Source organism: Megalobrama amblycephala, linkage group LG3 (assembly GCF_018812025.1).
Source record: "Megalobrama amblycephala isolate DHTTF-2021 linkage group LG3, ASM1881202v1, whole genome shotgun sequence".
Classification (NCBI taxonomy): Eukaryota; Metazoa; Chordata; class Actinopteri; order Cypriniformes; family Xenocyprididae; genus Megalobrama; species Megalobrama amblycephala.
Window position 1 is genome coordinate 34,942,970 of NC_063046.1, and position 24,569 is coordinate 34,967,538.

The following is a 24,569-nucleotide window of genomic DNA, read 5'->3' on the forward strand; positions in this document are numbered from 1 at the left end:
CCGCTCGCATCCAAGGCCTTGTCGTCGTTTCAGGAATCTGTGTGAGGAATGAGAGGAATTTTGCGCTTTTCTCAGTCTCCGTTTTCCTCTCTTCGCTTCGTGTTGTCCGAATGGCCGGGGCCGTTAAGTTTTTCTTTTGTTTTTTTGAATGGTGACCAACAATAACAACATCCCATAAACAATGGAGTTGGTTGAGTTAATGGGGAGTGGGGGGGTGAAGTGTTATTGCGTTTGGCAGCTGCTGCGCTGGCAGGCTCTCGAGTGAGGGTTAGCAATGTGCTCTTTGTGGTAGTGAGGAGATATTATGTCAGTTCTTGGATATGCGGCAGGTCTCGCGGGACAGAGGACTCTGCATCCTTTAGTAAACCCCCTCTGACTTTCTCACATGCATTCATTTTAACACAATGCCATTCACAAAGCACCTGAAGCAATTTTAGTTCACTCACACATGGTTAATAGCAAACTAACAAAGCAAATGTTAAACATTTGCTTATGTTGTATACTGTATACAGTGTATATGTAAAGTGGCTGAGCATGATATTGCCATGTCGTACATAAAGGGATAGTTCACCCAAAAATAAAAATTCTGTCATCATTTACTCACCCTCAAGTTGTTCCAAACCTGTACATGTTTCTTTCTTCTATTAAACACAAAAGAAGATATTTTGAAGAATGTTGGTATGTTGACGGTAGCCATTGACTTCCATAGTAGGAAAAAAATACTCTGGAAGTCAACGGCTACCGTCAACTGTTTGATTACCAACATTTTTCAAAATATCTTCTTTTGTGTTCAACAGAAGAAAAAAACTCATACAGATTTGGAACAATTTGAGGGTGAGTAAATGATAGAATTTTTATTTTTGGGTGAACTATCCTTTTGACGTTGTGTTAAGTCTGTGCAACATTGTTGAAGATCTAATTCATTGGACCCTCACACACAATGCACTTTGATAAAAAGGGGCAAGGCCTTGGGCCTCGTCGATGCACAGGTGCTGGCTCAGTCCCGTTGCCATGACAACCAGTCTTGGTTGGCACAGGGTCCTGGCCGAGGTGTGCTGCTCTCAGGTTACAGATTTTGCAACTTTTGAGGGCCAAAGGACTCTTCCAACTCTCAGTGCCAAAATAACACAAGAAATCTAATCAGGAACCAGAGCAACAAAAAATATTACAAAAGCACAGTTAAGTGGTGAAAATGTATTTAAAAAAAGTCTCCTGTGTGTGCAAATAACAATACTAACTGAAAACAAAGGTTTTGTTTGTCAGAGTTGAGGTTTTTAATAGAGGCTTCCCACTTGTGTCAGAAATTTGTATATAAAGCATAATGAACTAAGATCCTGATGTAGTATTCGTGAATGAATTAAGTAAAGGTCTGATGATATTCTTCCCACAAGATGACAAGTGACTGCCATCTAGTGGTCATATTTGTGTGACACAAATAGACAGGTTGAGGAACAGTTCAAGGTATTTTATTCAAAATAGAAAGAGAACAATAATATGTCACTCCATACATTCAACAGAATTAACACAACTAATTAAAGTGATTCATGAACATAATATTTTTAAATGTTGACTAAGAAAGCAACATATTTTTAGTTCAGTCATTCTAGTTTCAATCCTATTCCCACACAAAACAAACACACACACAAACACAAACACGAGAAGATTCACACATCCTTAAAGCCTCATTTGATGCACGGTAGCAAAGACTTATTGTAAGTGTGTCACAAATACTCAATCCTCACTGAGTGATACATCAGTCCTCGTGTTTATTCATTCATTCATTGGGTTTTCATCCACACATGTATCACTGGAATCATGATTTTGGCTTGTAGGGATCAGACCAGATCTTCACACCTAATTCAAATAAGACACATAACATGGCAATCATATAAAGAAACTAATGTGCGTTAAATAGCATTCATATGGGCCTAATGCAAATAAACTGTAGTAGGATATTTACTAGAATCTATATTCCTGCCACTAAATGATCCTACTTAAAGCTTCAGACTACAAATCACATGTGTGGTGTCAGGTATTACATGTATTCTTATATGTTTATATCACATATAAACTCACAACACTTGACAGATGTCATAAAGAGTGAACATGACTTACCAACAGGCTGCACATCTGCTTGATTGACTCCAGCTCGATTCATCTTCTGGACCTGCTCTGTAAACACATGAACAAAAATTCAGACAGCAAAGACTGTAGAGAAATGCTGATGTTAAACTTTTTTATTGGGTGAATCTTAAAAAAAAAACTTTTGTTTGTTTGAATTCCCATTTTATTATTATTTTTAAATGTTTTAAACAATTATTTTTTTTATATTAATCTCAGTGGTGCTCAGTGTTATTTTGATATACTATTTAAAGGATTAGTTCACTTTCAAAAAAATTTTTCCTGATAATTTACTCACCCCCATGTCATCCAAGATCATGTCTTTCTTTCTTCAGTCGAAAAGAAATTAAGGTTTTTGATGAAAACATTCCAGGATTTTTCTCCATATAGTGGACTTCAATGAACCCCAAACAGTGGAAGGTCAAAATTACAGTTTCAGTGCAGCTTCAAAGCATTCTACACGATCAAAAAAAAAAAAAAAAAAAAAAAAAAAAAAAATATATATATATATATATATATATATATATATATATATATATATATATATATATATATGTTTTAACCATAAATGCTCATCTTGAACTAGCTCTATTCTTCTTCTTCTCTATTTGAATTCCAGCAGTGTAGACACTGCTAAGTGTATTACTGCCCTCCACAGGTCAAAGTTTGAACTAATTGTTATATACTTACACTAGCATATTGTATATGACAATTTAGTTCAAACTTTGACCTGTGGAGGGCAGTAATACACTTAGCAGCGCATACACTGCTGGAATTCAGATAGAGAAGAAGAATAGAGCAGAGAGCTAGTTCAAGATGAGCATTTATGGTTAAAACGTACACATTTTTTTTTAGAAAATGAGTTTTGGTTTCTCTAGATAAGACCCTTATTCTTCATCTGGGATCGTTTTATAGCTGCACTGAAACTAATTTTGACCTTCAAACATTTGGAATCCATTGAAGTCCACTATATGGAGAAAAATCCTGGAATGTTTTCATCAAAAACCTTCATTTCTTTTCGACTGAAGAAAGAAAGACATGAACTTGAAATCTTGGGTGACATGGGGGTGAGTAAATTATCAGGACATTTTAATTTGAAAGTGAACTAATCCTTTAAACGTCATTATTTTGAATTAGATTATAATTTTATTTTTTGCTTATATTTTAATTTTAGTTATAGTTTGTTATTGTTTTTTGTCATTTTTATTCTTTTTTTGTTGTTGTTGTTTTATGTATATATAGTTTTTATTAAGTTTTAGCTTTTAGTGTTAGTTTATTTAAGTTGGTCTTTTTAGTACTTTAACTCTAAACAAAAATGAGAACTAGGCAAAGAGCAGAAATAAGTTTATATATATATATATATATATATATATATATATATACACACACACACACACATATATATATATATTATTATTTCTGTACATGCTTATTTTATTTCAAGTAATCAAGTAGTCCTTTTCCTTATTACTTTTATAAAATACTTTTACTACAGTCCTTTAAAAAGTCCTTTTTATTTAATTCAGTGTAGATTAAAGACAGTAAAACATTCTACAGTTCTCAATAATACAATAATAGTATGTTTATCATTTACATTAATGTTTCCACTACCTAAACTGAAACCACTAAACTGCAATATAACACAAAATGCAATATCACAACAGAACGTGGTGTTATCTTATATTACGTAAGTTTACTAACAACACATGAGCAGTGTCGTAGTGACTAATGTCAGCGATAAAGGCTTACTGTAGTCTTCAGTGTGAGTGAGAGGATGGAAAAATATAGGATAAAAAGCCACAGCAACAGCAGCAATGAAGCCTCCAAATATGAGCGTTATCCTCTTATTAGTGGACATGATTTTGACAGATTCACCTCATCCGAGGACAGAAATCGTCTCAATCAAGCTTTTCCGGGGTGAAGTTCACATATTAAAAACAAGTTAAAAGTCTACTACTACTCAACAGTTGCTCTATATAGGAAGTGTATATTCAAAATAATTATAATTTAAAATATAATTTATATAAATATGATATTATACTCGTAAAATGTTGATATAGTGAGCTAAGGGTATGGAAGAATAATAATTGATAGTGGGACTTTTATGTTGTCGAGTGTTCTCCCGTCATGCTGTCTGTGTAGTGTTGCTGTGTCAGTGTGTGCAGTGATCGCTGTCTTTCATCAGTAATAATGTCCGGTAGTAACTCATACAGGCTGCGATGCTCTCTCCCCGCACACGAGATGGATGTCAGGGGTCTCGCCGCTGCCGCGTATCCAGACGGAGCGTTTGTGTCCGTGTCCAGAGACCGAACCGCACGGGTCTGGGTACCAAACCCAAGGTACATCACCACTAGCTTCCTCCTGCTGTCTATACCGGGTTTACTTTTGTTTGTTCGTTACTAAGCTGAATGTCTAATAGTTGTCAGAGTTAATGTATTGTTGCCATATCAAGTGAAAATTGCCAACTCATGAGCATCATGAAACGAAACTGACCGGTTTTGGTTTCCTGACAGCGACCGATCTATAAAAACACTCCACTAATGTAACGTTAAAGGAATAGTTCACCCGAAATGAAAAGGAAATCATTTACTCACTATCTTATTGTTCTAAACCCGTATGACTTCCTTTCTTCCTGCATCTTTTTCCATACAATGGCCGTAAAGGGTGACACACGTTGGGAGAATTGTCATTTTTGGGTGAACTGTCCCTTTAAACTTCTCTAAGCGTTCGTTGAGATTCAATTCATATTCAATTAGACAAAAAAAAAATCTAAATAAAATCATATATACACTGCAACTCAAAATTTTGGCTTCAGTAGTTGTTTTTTTTTTAAAGAAAATAGATTTATTGAGCAAGGATGCATTAAATTGATCAACAGTGATGGTAAAAACGTTCACATTGTTCTAAAAAACAAAATCTACAAATAAAGGCTGTTTTTTATTTTTTATTCATCAAAAAAAAAAAAAAATCCTTAAGAAATCAGTTTACACATATATTAAGCAGCACAACTGTTTTCAACATTGATAATAATAATAAACGTTTCTTGTGCACCAAATCATTATATGTGACCCTGGACCACAAAATCAGTCATAAAGGTTAATTTTTAAAAATTGAGATTTGTACATCATCTGAAAGCTGAATAAATAAGCTTTCCACTGATGCATGGTTTGTTAGGATAGGACAATAATTGGTCCGAGATGCAACTATTTGAAAATCTGCAATCTGAGGGTGCAAAAAAATCAAAATATTGAGAAAATCGCCTTTAAAGTTGTCCAAATGAAATCTTTAGCAATGCATATGTACTCACAAAAATACATTTTTGAATATTTATGGTAGGAAATTTACAAAATATCTTCATGGAACATGATCTTTACTTAATATCCTAATGATTTTTGGCATTAAAGAAAAATTGATAATTTTGACCCATACAATGTGTTGTTGGCTATGGCTACAAATATACCCGTGTGACTTATGATTGGTTTTGTGGTCCAGGGTCACATATTAGAATGATTTCTGAAGGATCATGTGACACTGAACACTGGAGTAATGACTGCTAAAAATTCAGCTTTGCTATCACAGGAATAAATTCCATTTTAAATTATATTAAAATAAAATAAAAAAATTAAATTGTAATAATATTTCACAATATTACAGTTTCGCTGTATTTTTTTGATCAAATAAAAGACAGCCTTGGTGGATATCTTACCAACCTCAGACTTTTGAACGGTAGTGTATAAAGGCAATATTTTAAATATATAATAAAAACACAGTCTTATTAAAAATGACAAACACTGTTAACCTAGCTAACTCTTCTGTATTTTTTGCAGTGAAAACCAGGCCTTTACTGAGATGCTCTGTATGAACGGCCACTCAAACTTTGTGTCTTGTGTGTGTATCATCGCTCCTAATGAAACATATCCCCGAGGACTCATCGCAACTGGAGGTCACGACAACAACATCTGTGTGTTTTCACTAGACCGACCAGACCCTCTGTTCACCCTCAAGGGTCACAAAAACACAGGTACTATCCACTGCTGCTAAGTATTTATTACAGTGGTTTAACTGCATGCAGATGTATTGAAATGACACTGGACGGATTTCTGTGGCCATTCCTGGTGTTTTTTGTGTGTTTGTTTACAGTCTGCACACTCTCAGCTGGCAAGTTTGGCACGATACTGAGTGGCTCATGGGACACTACAGCCAAAGTCTGGCTCGGAGAGAAGTGCATGATGACTTTACAGGTAAAATGGCAGGGTTCTTGGTATCACCACAGTAGGACTGCACTATTAATCAAAATAAAACCGCAATCGCAATTTGGCTTAGTGCGATTATCAAGTGTCAAAGGCTGCGATTTAATTAAATAAATATATGGCTCATGAGCAGCTCATGATCTGGTATTTTCAGTGTTTTGGAGCAGCTCGGTTCGCAGTAAATGCTGCTCCACATGAACTCATCTCTGCATATGAGTTTTGGTCACTTATAGTATGCATTTGGGAGCACAATATGTGCCAACTATCTTCCTAAAATTTCACACTTGCATGTAATCGGATAGGGTAGATTATGCATACTCGGTGTGCTATCTGAGGGCAGGGCTCCGAGCTTGGAATTTGGCCCGGACCCAAAGTAGTTCCCCCATCATTTACTGGGTTAGGAGCAACCTATAAGTGAGGCGTGAGGGTGGTGGAGGGATGGGAGGTGAGGTGAGAGACGCCTATATATATATATATATGTCTCATCTCTTGCTGATTGGTTGGATTACCTGAATGTGCTCCTCTCAAACTTTGTTAAAGGGTTAGTTCACCCAGAAATTAAAATTCTGGGTCCCACTTTATATTAAGTGGCCTTAACTACTGTGTACTTACGTTTTAAATTAATCATTTGATACAATGCACTTATTGTGTACATACATGTTTTTACATTGTACTTATATTTTAAAAACACCTGCATGTAATTAGATCTGTAATTAATTTCTGTAATTACATTTATAATTACACTGTTGACCCATCCCTTAAACCTACCCATACCACCAAAGCTTTCTCTAACCATACCCGTATCCCACCTCAACAGCAGCAAATGTGTTTTGCAATTCAATTTGAACCCAATAAGTACATTGTACTTATTTTTTGATGTAAGTACATAGTAGTTAAAGCCACTTAATATAAAGTGGGACCAAATTCTGTCATTAATTACTCACCCTCATGTCATTCCAAACCTGTAAGACTTTCGCTCATCTTTGAACGCAAATGAAGATCTTTTTGATGAAATCTGAGATTCCTGCCCCTCTGCTGACAGTTACATAACTGGAACTTTGACGCTTCAAAAAGTTCATAAAGAGATCGTAAAACTAATCCATATGAATTGAGTGGTTTAGTCCAAATTTCTGAAGAGACACGATCGCTTTATATGATGAACAGACTGAATTTAGGCTTGATGTAAACAACAAACATTGATCAGCGAACATAAGCAGAAGCTCAACCGAATCTGCTTGACACTCAAAAACAAACCTCTTGCTGAAGCTCAAGCATGCCGCATAACACACGAGAATGAACCTCTTTGGTTCTCACACACGTCAAGCAAACATGTTTGAGTTTCTGTTTTCCACAACTGATGTGTGAGTTGATGAATGTTTATATGTGAATAAAAGCCTAAATTCAGTCTGTTCATCATACAAAGCGATCGTGTCTCTTCAAAAAACTGCTCAATTCATATGGATTATTTTTTACAATCTCGTTATGAAATTTTTGAAGCGTCAATTGAAAAGAAAGTCAGTGGTGGGACAGAAAGCTCTTAGATTTCAACAAAAATATCTTAATTTGTGTTCCAAAGATGAACGAAAGTCTTACAGGTTTGGAATGACATGAGGGTGAGTAATTAATGACAGAATTAACCCTTTAAATAAACTTCATTATGAGAAGCACTTGTAAACCGTTAGTTGTCAAAGCTAAATGGTTTAAAGGTCCCGTTCTTCGTGATCCCATGTTTCAAACTTTAGTTAGTGTGTAATGTTGTTGTTAGAGTATAAATAAAATCTGTAAAATTTTAAAGCTCAAAGTTCAATGCCAAGCAAGATATTTTATTTAACAGAAGTCGCCAACATCGAACGGCCAGTTTGGACTACATCCCTCTACTTCCTTCTTTAATGACGTCACTAAAACAGTTTTTTGACTAACCTCCGCCCACAGGAATACACAAGAGTTGCGTTTGTTTAATGTGTTTGTCGCCATGTCGTCGAAACGCTGTTATTTTCATCCCGCAGTCCAATCACCGGGTCTGATTCCGGCTCAAATTGATAGGGTAAAATTAAAGACATGTTTACAATAACACTGAGCGCGTGCATCTCCACGTTATGGTAAGAGGCTCGACCTTTTATCGGGCAAGATGGGCTAAACTGCTGTCGAATCACAACACAGGAACCGCTGGCACAATCAGAACTCGTTACGTATTTCTGAAGGAGGGACTTCATAGAACAAGAAAGTCATCAGCCCGTTTTTATGACAGTGGAAACAGCGGTATACAGATAAGTAAATGATGTGAAAAATACTGTGTTTTTTTACACGCGAAACATGAACACATGTTATATTGCACACTATAAACACAATCAAAGCTTCAAAAAAAACACGAAAAACGGGACCTTTAATGTTTAAAAATAAAGAAAGTAAGACGGCGATAAATATTAGTACTGAAATTTAAATGTAAAATAAAAATATTATTAATATTAATATATTAATAAATGTAAATTATTTTACACTCATTTTTACGGTAAAATAGTAAAGTACTACAATATTATTTTTATTGTTTAATAATAATAATTATTGTCATATTGACATATAATCACAATTTTTGTCCAAATTGGATTTTTGTTTTATTTATTACATTTGCAATCACAATTTTTTTATCAGTAAATCGCAATTTAATTTTTTAGTTTTTTCCACAAATCGTGCAGCTCTACACCACAGATTTTCTTAAATATGTTTTTTTCCCCCGAAAAACATGTTTTTTCTCTAAGAGCGAGACACTGCAGTCGATTTCAATACAGTGTGAATATGTGCTGACTGGTTTCCTTCTGTAATTGCTGCTCCTCAGGGACACACCGCTGCTGTATGGGCTGTGCTTATTTTACCGGAGCAGGGCTTAATGCTGTCTGGATCAGCTGACAAGACCATCAAATTATGGAAGGCTGGTCGCTGTGAGAACACCTACACTGGTACATTGGTGCAACTGATACCTCTAATGCTTTTAACAAGACAACAATGTTTATTTGATGCTGAATATACAAATATTGGAGCTTGTTTAATTGTAACAGCTCTCCAGAAGGGGTCACCATTTGTAAAGACTGTGGCACGGGTGACTCCAGATGTGTGAGATATTTGAAATGTGTGTTTCCTGCAGGTCATGAGGACTGTGTGCGAGGGCTCGCGGTGATAAACGACGTGGAGTTTTTCTCCTGCAGTAATGACGCCAGTATTAGACGGTGGTTGGTGACGGGTGAATGCGTGCAGATTTACTACGGTCACACAAACTATATCTACAGCCTTGCTGTCTTCCCTAACGGACAAGGTGATTATCTTTAGTTTTCTTGTATGTTTGATCCATTTTAGTGTATAAAATCTCCCATATTGTCTTCTTTTTTTCCTGTCATAGACTTCATAAGCACAGGAGAGGACAGGACACTGAGAGTCTGGAGGAAGGGGGAATGTTCCCAGACTATCCGTCTTCCTGCCCAGTCAGTGTGGTGCTGCTGTATTCTCCCTAATGGAGACATTGCTGTGGGAGCCAGGTATACATACTATTTCTGTTTCATCTATCTAATCTAGTTGCAGTTTATTAGCCTGCATGAGGCTGAGCATTTCACATCTCTTTGAAGCGATGGCATTATCCGTGTGTTCACTGAGAGTGAAGACCGTGTAGCAAGTGCTCAGGACCTGCAGGCTTTTGAGGATGAGCTCTCCAAAGCCATCATCGATCCCAAGACTGGAGACTTGGGCGACATCAAAATAGAGGACTTACCTGGGAGAGAACACCTCAGTGAGCCAGGTAAGCAGATTGAGGTGTGCCTTGTACACATGCAGGGTTTTCTAGAACATTAAGCAGATGTCTTTGCTTTTAATGGATCTTTAGTTTGAAATATATCAAATATAAAAATAAAATAGACTGCCGTTCAAAAGTATGGAAGTTTGAAAGACATCAATACTTTTATTTAGCAAGGCTGCATTGATTAGAAGTGATAGTAAATTACACATTTATATAGTTGCAAAAGATTAAAAAACATTTTTAAACAGAATCCCGAAAAAGGCCTATTTCCAAAAAAAAAAAAAAATAAGCAGCAGAACTGTTTTCAAAATTGATAATAATAATAAATGTTTCTTGAGTAGCAAATCAGAATGATTTCTGAAGGATCATGTGACACTGAAGACTGGAGTAATGATGCTGAAAATTCAGCTTTGCTATCGCAGGAATAAAATTTAATTTATTACAAATAAATTAAAATAGAAAAGTTATTTTAAAATATAATAATATTTCACAATATTACTGTATTCATTTTTAAATAAATGCAGCCTTGGTGAGCATAAGCATAACATTGAAAAAATCTTACCAATCAAAAACTTTTGAATGATAGTATATAGGTATCATATCACGTTATATTATAAGCAAGAGTGTACACAAGTTTTTCAGTCTGGTTCTCATGAGAGCACCTGGAGATTCAGTTTGGTACTCATACTGCATACTGAGTGTGACTCATTAAATTTAATTCTAAAAAATAAAATTATTAATAATAGCCTCATTGTACTTTTAGTTCTTTTTTTTTTAAAATAAAATAATAATACTAGTGTGACAATACTATTAAATTTTATAATAAAAAATGTTATTTGTTAAAATATTATTTATATTAAAATGTTAATATAAAATATTAAATAAAATAAAACATTTATTTCATAATACACTTAAAAATACAATGCTAATATTTACATTTACATTTTTTCTTTCTCTTTATATGAATTTTCAACATTTTCAAACCTAAAATCACCAAGCTTTTATTTTGGTGGGTTGCCAGGAAATAAGCATATGCACTGCCAGTTTTAGCACTATCGAGTGAAGCATTTTTTGCGTTTTGCTCTGAAACCGGCAGATGTATTATGCATTCAGTTAAAATGGAAATCTTATACAGTATTAAAGGGTTAGTTCACACAAAAATGAAAATTCTGTCATTTATTACTCACCCTCATGCCGTTCCACACCCGTAAGACCTTTGTTAATCTTCGGAACACAAATTAAGATATTTTAGTTGAAATCCGATGGCTCCGTAAGGCCTTCATAGGGAGCAATGACATTTCCTCTCTCAAGATCCATAAAGGTAAAAACATATTTAAATCGGTTCATGTGAGAACAGTGGTTCAAAATTAATATTATAAAGCGACGAGAATATTTTTGGAGCGCCAAAAAAACTAAATAAGGACTTATTTAGTGATGGCGGATTTCAAAACACTTCTTCAGGAAGATTCGGAGCACAAATGAATCAGTGTGTCGAATCTGCTGTTCGGAGCGCCAAAGTCATGTGATTTCAGCCGTTGGCAGTTTGACACGCGATCTGAATCATGTTTCGAAACACTGATTCATCTGTGCTCTGATGCTTCATGAAGCAGTGTTTTGAAATCGGCCATCACTAAATAAGTCCTTATTTTGTTTTTTTGGCGCTCCAAAAATATTCTCGTCACTTTATAATATTAATATTGAACCACTGTACTCACATGAACCGATTTACATATGTTTTTAGTACCTTTATGGATCTTGAGAGAGGAAGTGTCCATTGCTCCCTATGGAGGCCTCACGGAGCCATCAGATTTCAACTAAAATATCTTAATTTGTGTTCTGAAGATTAACGAAGGTCTTACGGGTGTGGAACGGCATGAGGGTGAGTAATAAATGACAGAATTTTCATTTTTGGGTGAACTAAACCTTTAAATTTAGTCCATCTAAAACAGTGAATGTACTTTAACAGCTGACAACCATATCAGTGTGCAAATGAGCGGTCTGAACTTATTTACCCAGCACATTTTTCACCTGTGCATCACTTATGTGCCCCCCTCATAAGCTTATATAAAATCTGAATGTTTGCTCACTGTATTGTATATTTGTAGGGAATCGTGATGGACAGACACGGCTCATAAAGGAGGGCTCTAATGTTGAAGCATATCAGTGGAGCATGAGTGATGGACGCTGGGTGAAGATTGGTGATGTAGTGGGCGGGTCTTCTCAGCAAAGTTCAAAGCGAGTGATGTATGAAGGCAAGGTGAGACGCTAGTACATTTTTTGCACGTCATAGTTTGTATGCTGTATCAGTGGTTTGAAATTAATCTTTTTAATGTCCAACATTGATACTGACCAGAGGTTAAACCATAGTTAATCAGGCTGCAATCATGTTGTAACCTCTGTGCTTTCTCTGCCTGAAGGAGTACGACTTTGTCTTCACCATTGATGTGAACGAGGGAGGTCCACCCATGAAGCTGCCTTACAATGTGACCGATGACCCCTGGCTAGTAGCTCACAACTTCCTGCAGAAGAATGACCTGAGCCCCATGTTCTTGGATCAGGTGGCCAATTTTATCATCGAAAACACTAAAGGTCACACTCTTGGGCCAGCCCCCGCCTCGGCCACAGACCCCTTCACAGGTAACCGGATCACTACTAAATATCTGGTTTGGTATATATTCATGTACACACACTTTGTTCAGTTGAAGGTAAAGACTGAAATGTGTTGCATATTCCTCCTGTGTTCTCAGGTGCAGGGCGATACATCCCAGGTTCAGGAGGCGACAACCAAGGATTTGGTGCTGATCCTTTCACAGGTAAGCCTTTTTGAATAGCACTTGTTATTTTCAAATATGAAACCAAAGGTTGTTGTACATTTATGAGAGATTTTTGTATTTGTTTGTGCAGGAGCTGGTCGTTATATACCCGGTTCAGAATCCACAGGCACGGTGCCTTCAGGCGGAGCTGATCCTTTTACTGGTAAAATACATAGAAATGCACAAATACACGGCGGCACACTCACACGTGGATCATGTACACTAATGTACCTCTCAATCCTCTCCAGGTGGCAGTGCATATTCCTCTTCCTCTCAGAAAGCTACAACAAACATCTTTTTCCCCAATACCGATGGAGTTATGTTTGAACAGGCAAATACCACCCAGATTCTTGGTAAGTGACACATTTACATCAGAATTCGACTTACTCAAAGTCTCTGCTACAGCTTTATGATGTAAGGTGGGCCACAGGACTTTCAGGTTGGGCTGAAAAATGGCAAAAAAAGTGCCATAAAGTTACATTTTTAGAAATAGTACCATGGTAATAACACAATATTCTGTGAAGCAGTGTTATTTTAGTATTTTTATGTACTATTAAAGTTTTTAATATTTTGAATTAGATTTTTGTTTCTTTTTAATTTTAGTTAAAATTTTAGTCATTTTGTTACTAAAATATGTCTAAAAAAGTTTTACTTTTTAAGTTTAGTTATTTTAGCCCTTCAAACTCAACCTTAACTAAAATGAGAAATGTTGCCTCCTTGGCAACTAATTGAAATAAAATAAGTTTTTTTTTTTTTCCCCCACTTAAATTTTTATTTTATTTCAAGAAATAATTTATGGATTTAATTTTCTTTAAAGTCAATGATAAAACCTTGTAGTACCATGTCAATACAGTGAATCATTCAGTAGCATATGTATGTGTTTTTTGACTTCATCTCTGTGGGCCCCTCCTGATTGGGTGGTCCAGAGCTGGGCTGCTCAATCTATAATGTCATACTTGCTGACACAACCTCTCCTGTATTCCCACATGACATTTCCCCAATATTATGTATAGGTAAGCTTCGGGAGCTGAACAACACTGCTCCTCCGGACCATAAGCTGAGTGACGCAGCATTGGACTCTCTGGAGAAGTTGTTAGTCCTTGTTACAGACCTGAAGAGTCAGGAACAGCCCACAGCAGAGCAGATCAGTGTTCTCTGGAGGACTTGCCACTGGCCAGAAGGTAAGACATTGAGATCACTTTATTAAAATTTCACTATACTACCAATGTTTAGCAAAGTATCACTGAGGGCAAGGGTGTCCAGTCCTACTCCTGGAGGGCCAAGGTCCAGCAGAGTTTAGCTACCTACAACCCTATTTAAACCAATTATCAAGGTCTTAAGAATTACAAAAAACTACTTATCAGGTAGTCTGATTACTCTGCAGGAAGATAGCCCACCAGAAGCACTCCTGACTAGTTTATTTGAAGCATTTGATTCGGAACCTGAGGCCAGTTGCATAAACGTCTTAAGAACTAGTCTGACCAACTAGCAGTTAGTCAAGGGGTAGTTAATTTTACTTTTCAGATTCAAATGAGACCAGTCTACTTTTTATGTAACTTTGTGACCAGTCATAAAGAAAAAAAATTGATGACTAACTTCCATGACTAATCCATTACATTCTGATGTTTTAATACAGAAGAAAAGATCTGTTGCTATTTCTGTTTCAGCATAACTTTAATCCAAGATTGTTTCTCTGTAAATCAAAATAGCCCGTCAAACAGTCTGTAGTAATTACTATAGTAAAGCTCAATTAAGTAATCAGTCATCATCTCCCTCCTCAGAAATTGTTTTCCCTGTGTTGGACATCCTGCGCTTGGCTGTGCGCCATCCTGAAGTCAATGCCCAGCTTTGTGGCGGGACAGAGGGTGCCAGTCTTTGCAACCATCTCCTGGGTCTCATGTCCCCCGAAGGCAGGCCTGCCAACCAGATGCTGGCGCTCCGCACTCTCTGCAACTGTTTCTCTGGGTCCCACGGCCGCGCTCTACTCTTGGGGCACCGTGACACAGTCCTCTCCCGGGCCGGAGACCTCCGTGCTGTCTGCAACAAGAACATCCACGTGGCGCTGGCTACCCTGGTGCTCAACTACGCTGGAAGATTGTACGGTCAACCTGCTGAGATCGAGGCCAAGGCACAGTGCTTGTCAGTGGCTAGCACTGCCTTAGAGGTCGTACAGGACAAAGAGGCTGTCTTCAGGCTGCTGGTGGCCCTGGGGACCACAGTGGCCAGGGACAACACCGCAAAGGACCTTGCACGATCTTTGGGTGTCAACTCTCAGATTTCTAAATATGCCAGGGTCTCTGATCCGGCTAAAGTGGGGGAGTGCTGCCGACTAGTGCTTGATGAACTGCAGTGACGTCAGGAAGGTGTCGAAGGATGCAAACCATCTTCTTCTTCCATTACTACTCCTCCACGATAAAACCACCCTCTCAGATCTCTTAAACCTCATTCTCTATCATTAGTTTGTATTTAAATTTTCACATTTTGATGCTGAATGGATATGAATGAATGCATGATGTGAATAAACACTGGTGATTAATCTAAATCGTTCTTAAAGCAAGACTCATGTTATTGATGTAGATCAGTGGTTCTTAACCTTTTTGATATTTTTAATGTCTACATTACACGTGAGCGGCAAGACGTGACAAAATGAAAGACGTGTGACGACACCGACAGTAAAATGATGTCCCGTTCTATTTCTGATGAACTAGCGTTTGCACTACTTCCAACGACAAGACAAATGGATTTAAAATTTTCACTTTTGACGCGTACAGTATATACTGCACCAAGCTGTTGTGGCAAGATGCGACAACGGTCAACCCGGTGTAGACATATTGCAAGATATTTCTACCGTTTCTGCTTTAATTGACAAGCTGCTCGTTTTCGAAATTTTTATTAACAGAAACTAGGAGTATTGATATATTAAATTAAACCATGATTCATTTTGTGATTCCAGAAGCCTTTATTCAAGAACTGTTCTTGAGTAAAAGCAATAGCTATTGAAAGGGAAAAAAAAATTCAGTTTACATATTTGTTTTTTAACATTTAGATTTATTATTTTGAGTCATCGTGTTTTGAAGCCTTGCCAGTTACATTTTATTTTCGCACTCCGTTGCTTTTCTGAGCGCGTACACCTGAAGCACGCACACTAAAAGCCCGTCAAACAGTGTGCGAGTACTGAACTAAATTCTCTTTCGCGCCTTATTGCGCTTAAACTGACAAATACACACAGGCTTTAGATAAGCACAGTCGTTTATATATTCGGATACAGTTCGGATGCGTGTCAGTATATTGAATCCGTGCATTCCGTCTTAAAGTGACAGCAGCCTAAAACACTTATTGCCATCTGTCATTAATGTTAATCAAAGAACAAAAGACAACAAGAAAATCACTCAATGCTCTTGATTGAATAACTTCAGTAGCTTTAATAGGAATCAGTGTATTTTTAATTCATACAGTGAAGTCAATGTAGTGTTTTATTTTTTCATTTGTTTATTCAATTTCTTGAATGCTACTGTTAGATACACCTACAGTAGCTGAAAAATTAAAGTACTGTTTATTTCATTTTTATCTTATATTGTATTTGTCCTATTTGTCATTTGCATATTTGTTCTTATTTTTAATAACAAAGATAAAATAATGAAATAAAATCAAGTGAAATAAGATTTTGGTCGTATCACCCACCCCTACTTTGGCCTAAATGGTCTGTGATTCTTTTTTCTTTTGTTACCTTGTAAGGCTAAATTTTTGTGACTTGCAAAATAGTCTTAAAAACCAACATGAAAAAGAATCGTGATCCTTCCAGAAAAAAAAATTGTGATATGATTTTTTTTTTTTGCCATATCGCCCACACCTAGCATCAGCTTTTTAATTTTGATGAAAGATAGCAAAACATTTTTTTTTTCATTCACAATAAGACCAGAAAAGTATATTAATAAAGAAAATTGTTTCAATTTTAATTTCATGTTGACTTTTAAGGTAGAGAAAATCTATTAAATTTAAATATAAGGCTACTACCAATGATTTTTCCACTTTTATCTCTAAAATATTAAGCATCTGTAGTTAAAACACAGATGAAATCCTACATGCCAACAATGGTTTAGTGATCAAGTCTAACGGTCATATTCGGGTAATAAAACTCATGTGCTATGGCATTACTATTAAAATACCTTAAATACACTGGATGGTCACATTGTAGCAAACCCCAAACATTCCATGCCTTCACTATACTATTAGTAAGACACAAATAAAATAAAAGCTAAATAAATAATGCTAAAACCAGAGCTCAAAAACATACATCTAGAGCGTGGACAGCTTGTGTTGTTCCTCTTGCCTTTTACTCTATTATAGACTCCAAAAATCTTCATGTAAACAATTTTTGTAATGACACTATCAGCTTTGTGCAAGTTAAAGCACTGTGCGTTGTTAGTCTCTTTTGGACCATATAAAGTAGTAATCTGGCAGCTTTGTAACATGCTATACTTAAAGCATAAAGCATGCCACCACATAGCACATCATCTGGACAGTCAAACTTACATAATGTATTCACACAGTTTTCAAATACATTATGGGAAATGATTGATAGCATCAAGGTTTGGTACAGCTGTAGTGATCATGATTCAACTTTAGGTCCCATAGCAGATGAAAGCTTGAATTCACTGACGATGGATCTCCACAGCTATTTTGTTTTAAAGTACTACGGAGTGCATTACCTACTCTCTCACCAAGCACAGATGCCAGAGTTAACGCCGCTAGCGAAGAGCACGAAACCCTTGAAAAGGTGCCTGCTAGTTTATCATATAAGTTGCTGTAAATTGCAATACTTCTGTCTAAAAGTTTAACCTTTAAACTCTATGATTCACATTTGCTTAGGCGGATCTGCATCCAAGTCACATTTGGAAAAATAAACCTTTAATCTATAGCATACTAATGAACAACCTTACGAGAACCTTTTAAGAACACTAATGTTTAACCAGGGTTTCTATGCTGCATTGGTCATCTCATCAGTGAATTCAGCCATAATGTCATGCAGCCAAATGTCCCGTTCCTCTTGTGAAGTGTCCACCAAATAGATCACCACCTTACGGTCCCAGGGATGTGATGCCTCCTGCACTGATTCCAGCTGGGCTACCAGGGGCTTCTTCTCAACGTGGTTCCTGAACACAATGGAGGCCTCCTCAGACCACTGCCTGGGTTTCACACCTGGAAAAATCAGACGCACTTTCAGATATTCTGCACTCTGGTTTGCAAACAGTCACACTTGAATTTCTCAAATTAGCTACATGAAAACAAGGAACAGTTCTGAGATTCAGTTTTCGAGATTCATATCATGCCAGGGACTTTGACAAGCCTCTGTGGAAACAGAAGTGATAGTCCAAACAGCACACAGTCTGTAAAGTACTTTAGTAAGTGACCTGAATATGGAAAAGATAAATGATAAACTCAGTCAACTCTCTACAAAAGCAATTGCCTTTCTCCTTCTAGTGTTTTTCTCCTTTAGTTGTATTTTACCCTGCCAGGTATCATTTATTCTACTCATTCAGTTCCAAAGAAACTAACTTGATTACACTTTTTCATTTATATACTCTGCTGTTTAATTGTTTGGGGTCAGTAAAATCTTCTAATGTTTTAGAAAGATGTCTCACCAAGGCTGCATTTATTTGAAATACAGTAAAAATTGTTATATTGTAATTTTTTTTTTTTTTTTACTTTTTTTTTTTTTAATTTTATCATTTGAATATATTTTAAAATGTAATTTATTCCTGTCATGGCAAAGCGAAATTTTCAGCATCATTACTCCAGTCTTCAGTGTCACATGATCCTTCAGAAATCATTCTAAAATGATGATTTGCTGCTCAAGAAACATTTCTTGTTATTATCAGCATTCAGTCTGTTGTATCATAAATGTCTTTACTAGGGCTGCACGATTTGGGGAAAATGTCATATTGCGATTATTGAGGTCAATATTGCGATTGCGATAGCGATATAATAAACAAATAGTATCAGGAGTCATCTTGCTTGGTTCTCAATGAAAATACACACACAGATTACTGATAATGCTGAAATGTGTATTTCTCAACTCAAACTAGCAACAACAGCAAACAAATGCACAGCGTTTTCAAATTAAAATATTTTTATGAAATTAAATAACATCTTTGCATTACTGCAAACTTGTTATAATCCCATTTAAGATATTTGTTTCTTTACTAATCTGTAGTGGTTCAACGGATCACAAAACTCACGGTTCAGATCACATCACGGTTATGACGTCACAGATCGGATCATTTTTCGGATCAGCACAAAAAATAAAATTGGATGGGGGTAACTTAACTTTGCATTTATTACTTAGCCCACTTAAACTATTCTGACACCATAACATAAACTGCTAGCCTAAATAATACATTATTAAAGGCAAGTGAACAGACTGTAAAAAGAACAAATACTGTACACCAATTACAACAAGCATAGATAAATACTACATAAAGTTACAAATAAAGTGTAAGGTCTAACTTTAGTATTAATTTTCATGCACAGAAATGTAATAATTAAATGTAAAATGACACTGTTCATTGTATAAATTTAAAGGTCCCGTTTTTCGTGGTTTTTTGAAGCTTTGATTGTGTTTATAGTGTGCAATATAACATGTGTTCATGTTTCGCGTGTAAAAAAACACAGTATTTTTCACATAATTTACTTATCTGTATACCGCTGTTTCCACTGTCATAAAAACGGGCTGATGACTTCCTTGTTCTATGAAGTCCCTCCTTCAGAAATACGTAACGAGTTCTGATTGTGCCAGCGGTTCCTGTGTTGTGATTCGACAGCAGCTTAGCGCATCTTGCCCGGAAAGGTCACGCCTCTTACCATAACGTGGAGATGCATGCGCTCAGTGTTATTGTAAACATGTCTTTAATTTTACCCTATCAATTTGAGCCGGAATCAGACCCGGTGATTGAAAATGAAATGAAAATAACAGCGTTTCGACGACATGGCGACAAACACACTCTACAAACGCAACTCTTGTGTATTCCTGTGGGCGGAGGTTAGTCAAAAAACTGTTTTAGTGACGTCATTAAAGAAGGAAGTAGAGGGATGTAGTCCAAACTGGCCGTTCGATGTAGGCGACTTCTGTTAAATAAAATATCTCGCTTGGCATTGAACTTTGAGCTTTAAAATTTTACAGATTTTATTTATACTCTAACAACAACATTACACACTAACTAAAGTTTGAAACATGGGATCACGAAGAACGGGACCTTTAATATAGATTAATCTTTGTTAAAGCTGTGTTTTGTTGTGTGATTTACATGACAGACAACAGCAGGTATTTATAGGTTGCTGTCACTTTAAGAGTAAGACATGCACGCACACATCGGACAGATATACATCCGAATTCTCACCTCGTTCAATTAAGACATAACTGAATGTGTTTACATGAATACTTGCTGAGAGGGGTATTTTGACTGACATAATGCGTGTATGTGACCATCCAAGTGCACTGAGGACGCGAAAGAGAAATCAATTTGGAGTTCGCGAGCTATAACGCGCCTCTCTCTCTCTGTGTGCGCGCGAGCCTGGTATGTATGTGCGTCATGTGCGCACCGATAACAGCGCTGCGTGCGATACCGAATTAAATCCTCTTTCCTCTTCAACCACTACTAATCTGGGTTTATAATCTTATAGCCAAAATATCGCCATATAACAGAGGTAGCGTTTTTTCTTGCCACCAGTTCAGTGACCGTTTGCTCCGCATCCATCTTTACCCGTTCTCTGCGCTGCACACCGGAAAAGTCATGACCATGCGCGCCACACATGCCACTGCCTAAACTGAAACTGACTGGTCTTCTTTTTATTAGCGGTGTATAAAATGGGCAAACAGCTCTCAGATAATGGGTTGTTGTGTCCACACATGTATTTTTTTATTTATTTATTAACTTATTATTATTTTATTTCATAAAATCGCAGCATTTTGCGTCATATAATCGCACAAGCTTGACATTGCGATTGCGATATGATTAATCGTGCAGCTCTAGTCTTTACTGACACTGCTGATCAATTTATTGTGTCCTTGCTAAATAAAAGTCTATCCCTCTCTTTCTCTCTCTCTCTCTCTCTCTCTCTCTCTATATATATATATATATATATATAAAACACTTTACAATAAGGTTCATTAGTTAACATTAATGTATTAACTAACATGAACTAACCATTAGCAATACATTTGTTACTGTATTTGTTAGTCTTTATTAATGTTAGTTAATAAAAAAATACAGCTGTTCATAGTTTGTTCATGTTACTTCACAGAGCCTTAACTAATGTTAACAAATACAACTCTTGATTTTAATAATGTATTAGTAAATCTTGAAATTATCAAAGATTAATAAATGCTGTAGAAGTGCAGTTCATTATTAGATCATGTTAACTAATGTAGTTAACTAATGAACCTTACTGTAAAGTTTTACATTATATATATATATACACACACACATTGTTGGATATTGTTGAAGGAACATTCACAGGAACTGCATGGGATCGTGGAAAAAAAGTCTCTTCTGAATGGATAGTGGAAGGATTTTGAGAGGTGATGAACTAGAAGTCTAAAACAGCCTTTTCAATAAATGAAAGAGCCTTTCTAACAGGAAATGAAGTATACCAGCCAGCTGAGCAGTGATGGCCTGGAAGGGGAGCTGGCAGAACTCCTGGGTGAGGGGCCGGAGCTGGGTGCTGCTCACCAGCTCATGTTTGCCATAGTCCAGCTGAAACACTGAGACCAGACCATTGGTCAGAACTCCTTTCACCAGTACACGGTACCAGCTGCAAAATGAAAGAGAGTGGTCACATGACCTCACATTCCCCCTGTCTCTCAGAAACAAAACTGCACAGGGTTTACATCAGACTTTATGCTGGTAGTCCACCTAGACCAAGGGTGTCCACTGCCCAGTCCTACTCCTGGAGAGCCACCTTCCAGCATAGCCCTAATTAAAGTCACCATGAATCAAAATTGACAGTTCTTCCCAACCTTCTTATGTTTTTTATGGAATCTGCAGCATTTATTATAAATTATTTATCTGTGCACATCATTTATTTTTAATGTTTTTTTATCTTTAAACAAAATAACTTCCCCTTCCTCTTGCAACGACTTCTCTTCTCTGATGACGACGTGTTTACTAGCGTGAGGGCGGGGCAAAATTGTCACTCATATGAGATCACAGCAATAACAAACCACAATGGTCCAACGATCCAATTAATTCTTGATGGAGGAAATAAAGTCCCACCCTAAGTACAAAATACACTTGAACCAGGATCACTACAAACTTTCAGGCAGATACGTAAGAACTCTGCAGGAAAGTGGTCCTTCAGGAGCAGGATCGGACACCCCTGACCTAGACATGCACACAAATGCAGACACTTACTTGTTTTCCACCTTGGCAGCGCAAACCTGGTTCTTCTCTACTTTGAGCGGTTTCTCCTCCATCTTATTATAATGCAGAATCATCTCCCCCATCAAAACCACCAGTTTGTACATATCCTGCCATGGCTGTAGCACAAAGTGGCCAGGATGGCACGCCACTGAAATAAACACGTCCATATTCTGCCCAATCTCAGGCAACTCCAGCAATGGTGGAAGAGCCAGCTGTTCAGGCGGAGAGCCTGGAGGTGTGCCCTGGCTCCCCAGCGGAGATAACTTTTTGGGTGTGTGTGGTGCTTTATCCCCTCTATCAGTGCTGACGTTGGAGGTCTGGATGGTGGCATGAATTGTCGGGGCATTCAGGGCTTTTAAAGGCCCTCTGCTGCTTAAGAAAACATCCTTCTGGTGGTTCCACAGATCAGAGTCAGCCAGCTGTTGGTTTAAACTGCTGCTTGTGTCATGGAAGTTCTTGCTGGTGAAAAGATAAACATGAGCAAGGCGTTTGTTCTCATCCACTTTAGCGATCTAGAAAAAAAAATGCATTAAGTGTTTTAGTGCTTCTTTTCTCCTGTTCTTTTAGGTGTCATTGCACTGCACATCAAATTACTTTGAGCGGTCGGATATATTATACAGTCCCAAACACAGCAAAGTGGTTCATCTTCTTGAAACTGCTTATCCTTAATTTAGTCAGGGTTCCTGGTTCATAAGCTACTTGCACTTCAACAAGTCATTATGGAAACTTTTTTCCACCACTGGAAAAAAATAAAAATAAAAAAGGTGACTTTTTATCTCACAATTCTGACATTTTTTCTCAGAATCGCATGATATAAACAATTGCAAGTTATAAAGTAACAATTGTGAGATATAAACTCGCAATTCTGAGAAAAAAAGTCAGTCTTTTTTTCCTCATAATTGGACTTTATAACTTGCAATTGCGAGTTTATATCTTGCAATTCGGGCATTATAACTAGAAATTGCGAGTTTGTAAATTTGTAAATAACTTTCTCCGAATTGCGAGATGTAAATTCGCAATTGTGAGGAAAAAAGTCAGAATTGTGAGATAAAAAGTCTTCATTCTTCATTTTTGTTTTATTCCGTGGAGGAAACAAGCTTCCATACGTCATGAATGCAGTAACCCACTTAAATATGTTTGATCGTGTTAGTTTTGTTATGGTTAACTAAAACAATTAAAAATTATTTTTGGTAGTTAAAATAAAGCTGAAATAGAAATAAAATAGAAATATTAGATACTTAAACTTAAAAAAAGAAATAAAAAATTAGAAATGTTGCCTTAGGAACTAACTAAAATAAATGTTTAAGTTCAAATTTTAAAGGTGCCATCAAACGTTTTTTTACAAGATGTAATATAAGTCTAAGGTGTCCCCTGAATGTGTCTGTGAAGTTTCAGCTCAAAATACCCCATAGATTTTTTTTTAATTAATTTTTTTAACTGCCTATTTTGGGGCATCATTAGAAATGTGCCGATTCATGTTGCGGCCCCTTTAATTGCTCACGCTCCCCGCCCCCGGAGCTCGCGACTGCCTTAAACAGTGCATAAACAAAGTTTACACAGCTAATATAACCCTCAAAATGGATCTTTACAAAGTGTTCATCATGCATGCTGCATGCGTGCGTCGGATTATGTGAGTAATGTATTTATTTGGATGTTTATATTTGATTCTGAATGAGTTTGAGGCTGTGATCCGTGGCTAAAGCTAACATTACACACTGTTGGAGAGATTTATAAAGAATAAAGTTGTGTTTATGAATTATACAGACTGCAAGTGTTTAAAAATGAAAATAGTGACGGCTCTTGTCTCCGTGAATAGAGTAATAAACTATGGTAATTTTAACCACATTTAACAGTACATTAGCAACATGCTAACGAAACATTTAGATAAACAATTTACAAATATCACTAAAAATATCATGATATCATGGATCATGTCAGTTATTATTGCTCCATCTGCCAATTTCTCTATTGTCCTTGCTTGCTTACCTAGTCTGATGATTCAGCTGTGCACAGATCCAGACGTTAATACTGGCTGCCCTTGTCTAATGCTTTGAACATGAGCTGGCATATGCAAATATTGGGGGCGTACATATTAATGATCCCGACTGTTACGTAACAGTTGGTGCTATGTTGAGATTCGCCTGTTCTTCGGAGGTCTTTTAAATAAATGAGATTTATATAAGAA

At 36.7% G+C, this 24,569-nt stretch overlaps 3 protein-coding genes across 4 annotated transcripts in view; 1 reads left to right on the forward strand and 2 right to left on the reverse strand.

The window, feature by feature from the left end:
• Positions 1–1,450: 1,450 nt before the first annotated feature.
• Positions 1,451–4,051, reverse strand: smim20 (small integral membrane protein 20). The gene is made up of 3 exons (XM_048185260.1): positions 3,871–4,051; positions 2,116–2,172; positions 1,451–1,854 (listed from the first exon to the last, which is right to left on the reverse strand). The coding sequence occupies exons 1-3, from the start codon at positions 3,977–3,979 to the stop codon at positions 1,814–1,816; spliced, it is 207 nt and encodes a 68-aa protein (XP_048041217.1). The 5' UTR covers positions 3,980–4,051; the 3' UTR covers positions 1,451–1,813.
• Positions 4,052–4,234: 183 nt separating this feature from the next.
• plaa (phospholipase A2-activating protein) lies at positions 4,235–15,507 on the forward strand. The gene is made up of 14 exons (XM_048185259.1): positions 4,235–4,460; positions 5,949–6,142; positions 6,262–6,362; positions 9,205–9,325; positions 9,511–9,678; positions 9,763–9,898; positions 9,986–10,155; positions 12,258–12,409; positions 12,570–12,789; positions 12,900–12,965; positions 13,057–13,128; positions 13,214–13,318; positions 13,979–14,146; positions 14,747–15,507. Exons 1-14 carry the CDS (start codon positions 4,312–4,314, stop codon positions 15,316–15,318), a joined length of 2,394 nt encoding a protein of 797 aa, XP_048041216.1. The 5' UTR covers positions 4,235–4,311; the 3' UTR covers positions 15,319–15,507.
• An 860-nt stretch (positions 15,508–16,367) lies between these two features.
• tdrd7b (tudor domain containing 7 b) overlaps positions 16,368–24,569 on the reverse strand; it is a 29,352-nt gene continuing 21,150 nt past the window's right edge. For both annotated transcript variants that reach the window (XM_048185257.1, XM_048185258.1), the window contains 3 exons: positions 22,376–22,896; positions 21,616–21,776; positions 16,368–18,164 (listed from right to left, as the gene is read on the reverse strand). In XM_048185257.1, the coding sequence (XP_048041214.1) occupies positions 17,944–18,164; positions 21,616–21,776; positions 22,376–22,896 (903 nt within the window). In that variant the 3' untranslated portion in view covers positions 16,368–17,943. The remainder of the gene's footprint in view (positions 18,165–21,615; positions 21,777–22,375; positions 22,897–24,569) is intronic.

What these genes read in the sequence shown, in the direction of transcription:
- smim20 (XM_048185260.1), bottom strand. Translation starts at nt 3,979, where the DNA reads ATGTCCACTAATAAGAGGATAACGCTCATATTTGGAGGCTTCATTGCT. An exon ending in CACTCACACTGAAGACTACA is followed by an intron (nt 2,173 to 3,870) that starts GTAAGCCTTTAT and finishes ATGTGTTTACAG; the next exon opens with AGCAGGTCCAGAAGATGAAT. An exon ending in AGCAGATGTGCAGCCTGTTG is followed by an intron (nt 1,855 to 2,115) that starts GTAAGTCATGTT and finishes TATTTGAATTAG; the next exon opens with GTGTGAAGATCTGGTCTGAT.
- plaa (XM_048185259.1), top strand. Translation starts at nt 4,312, where the DNA reads ATGTCCGGTAGTAACTCATACAGGCTGCGATGCTCTCTCCCCGCACAC. An exon ending in GTCTGGGTACCAAACCCAAG is followed by an intron (nt 4,461 to 5,948) that starts GTACATCACCAC and finishes TATTTTTTGCAG; the next exon opens with TGAAAACCAGGCCTTTACTG. An exon ending in GAGTGATGTATGAAGGCAAG is followed by an intron (nt 12,410 to 12,569) that starts GTGAGACGCTAG and finishes CTCTGCCTGAAG; the next exon opens with GAGTACGACTTTGTCTTCAC.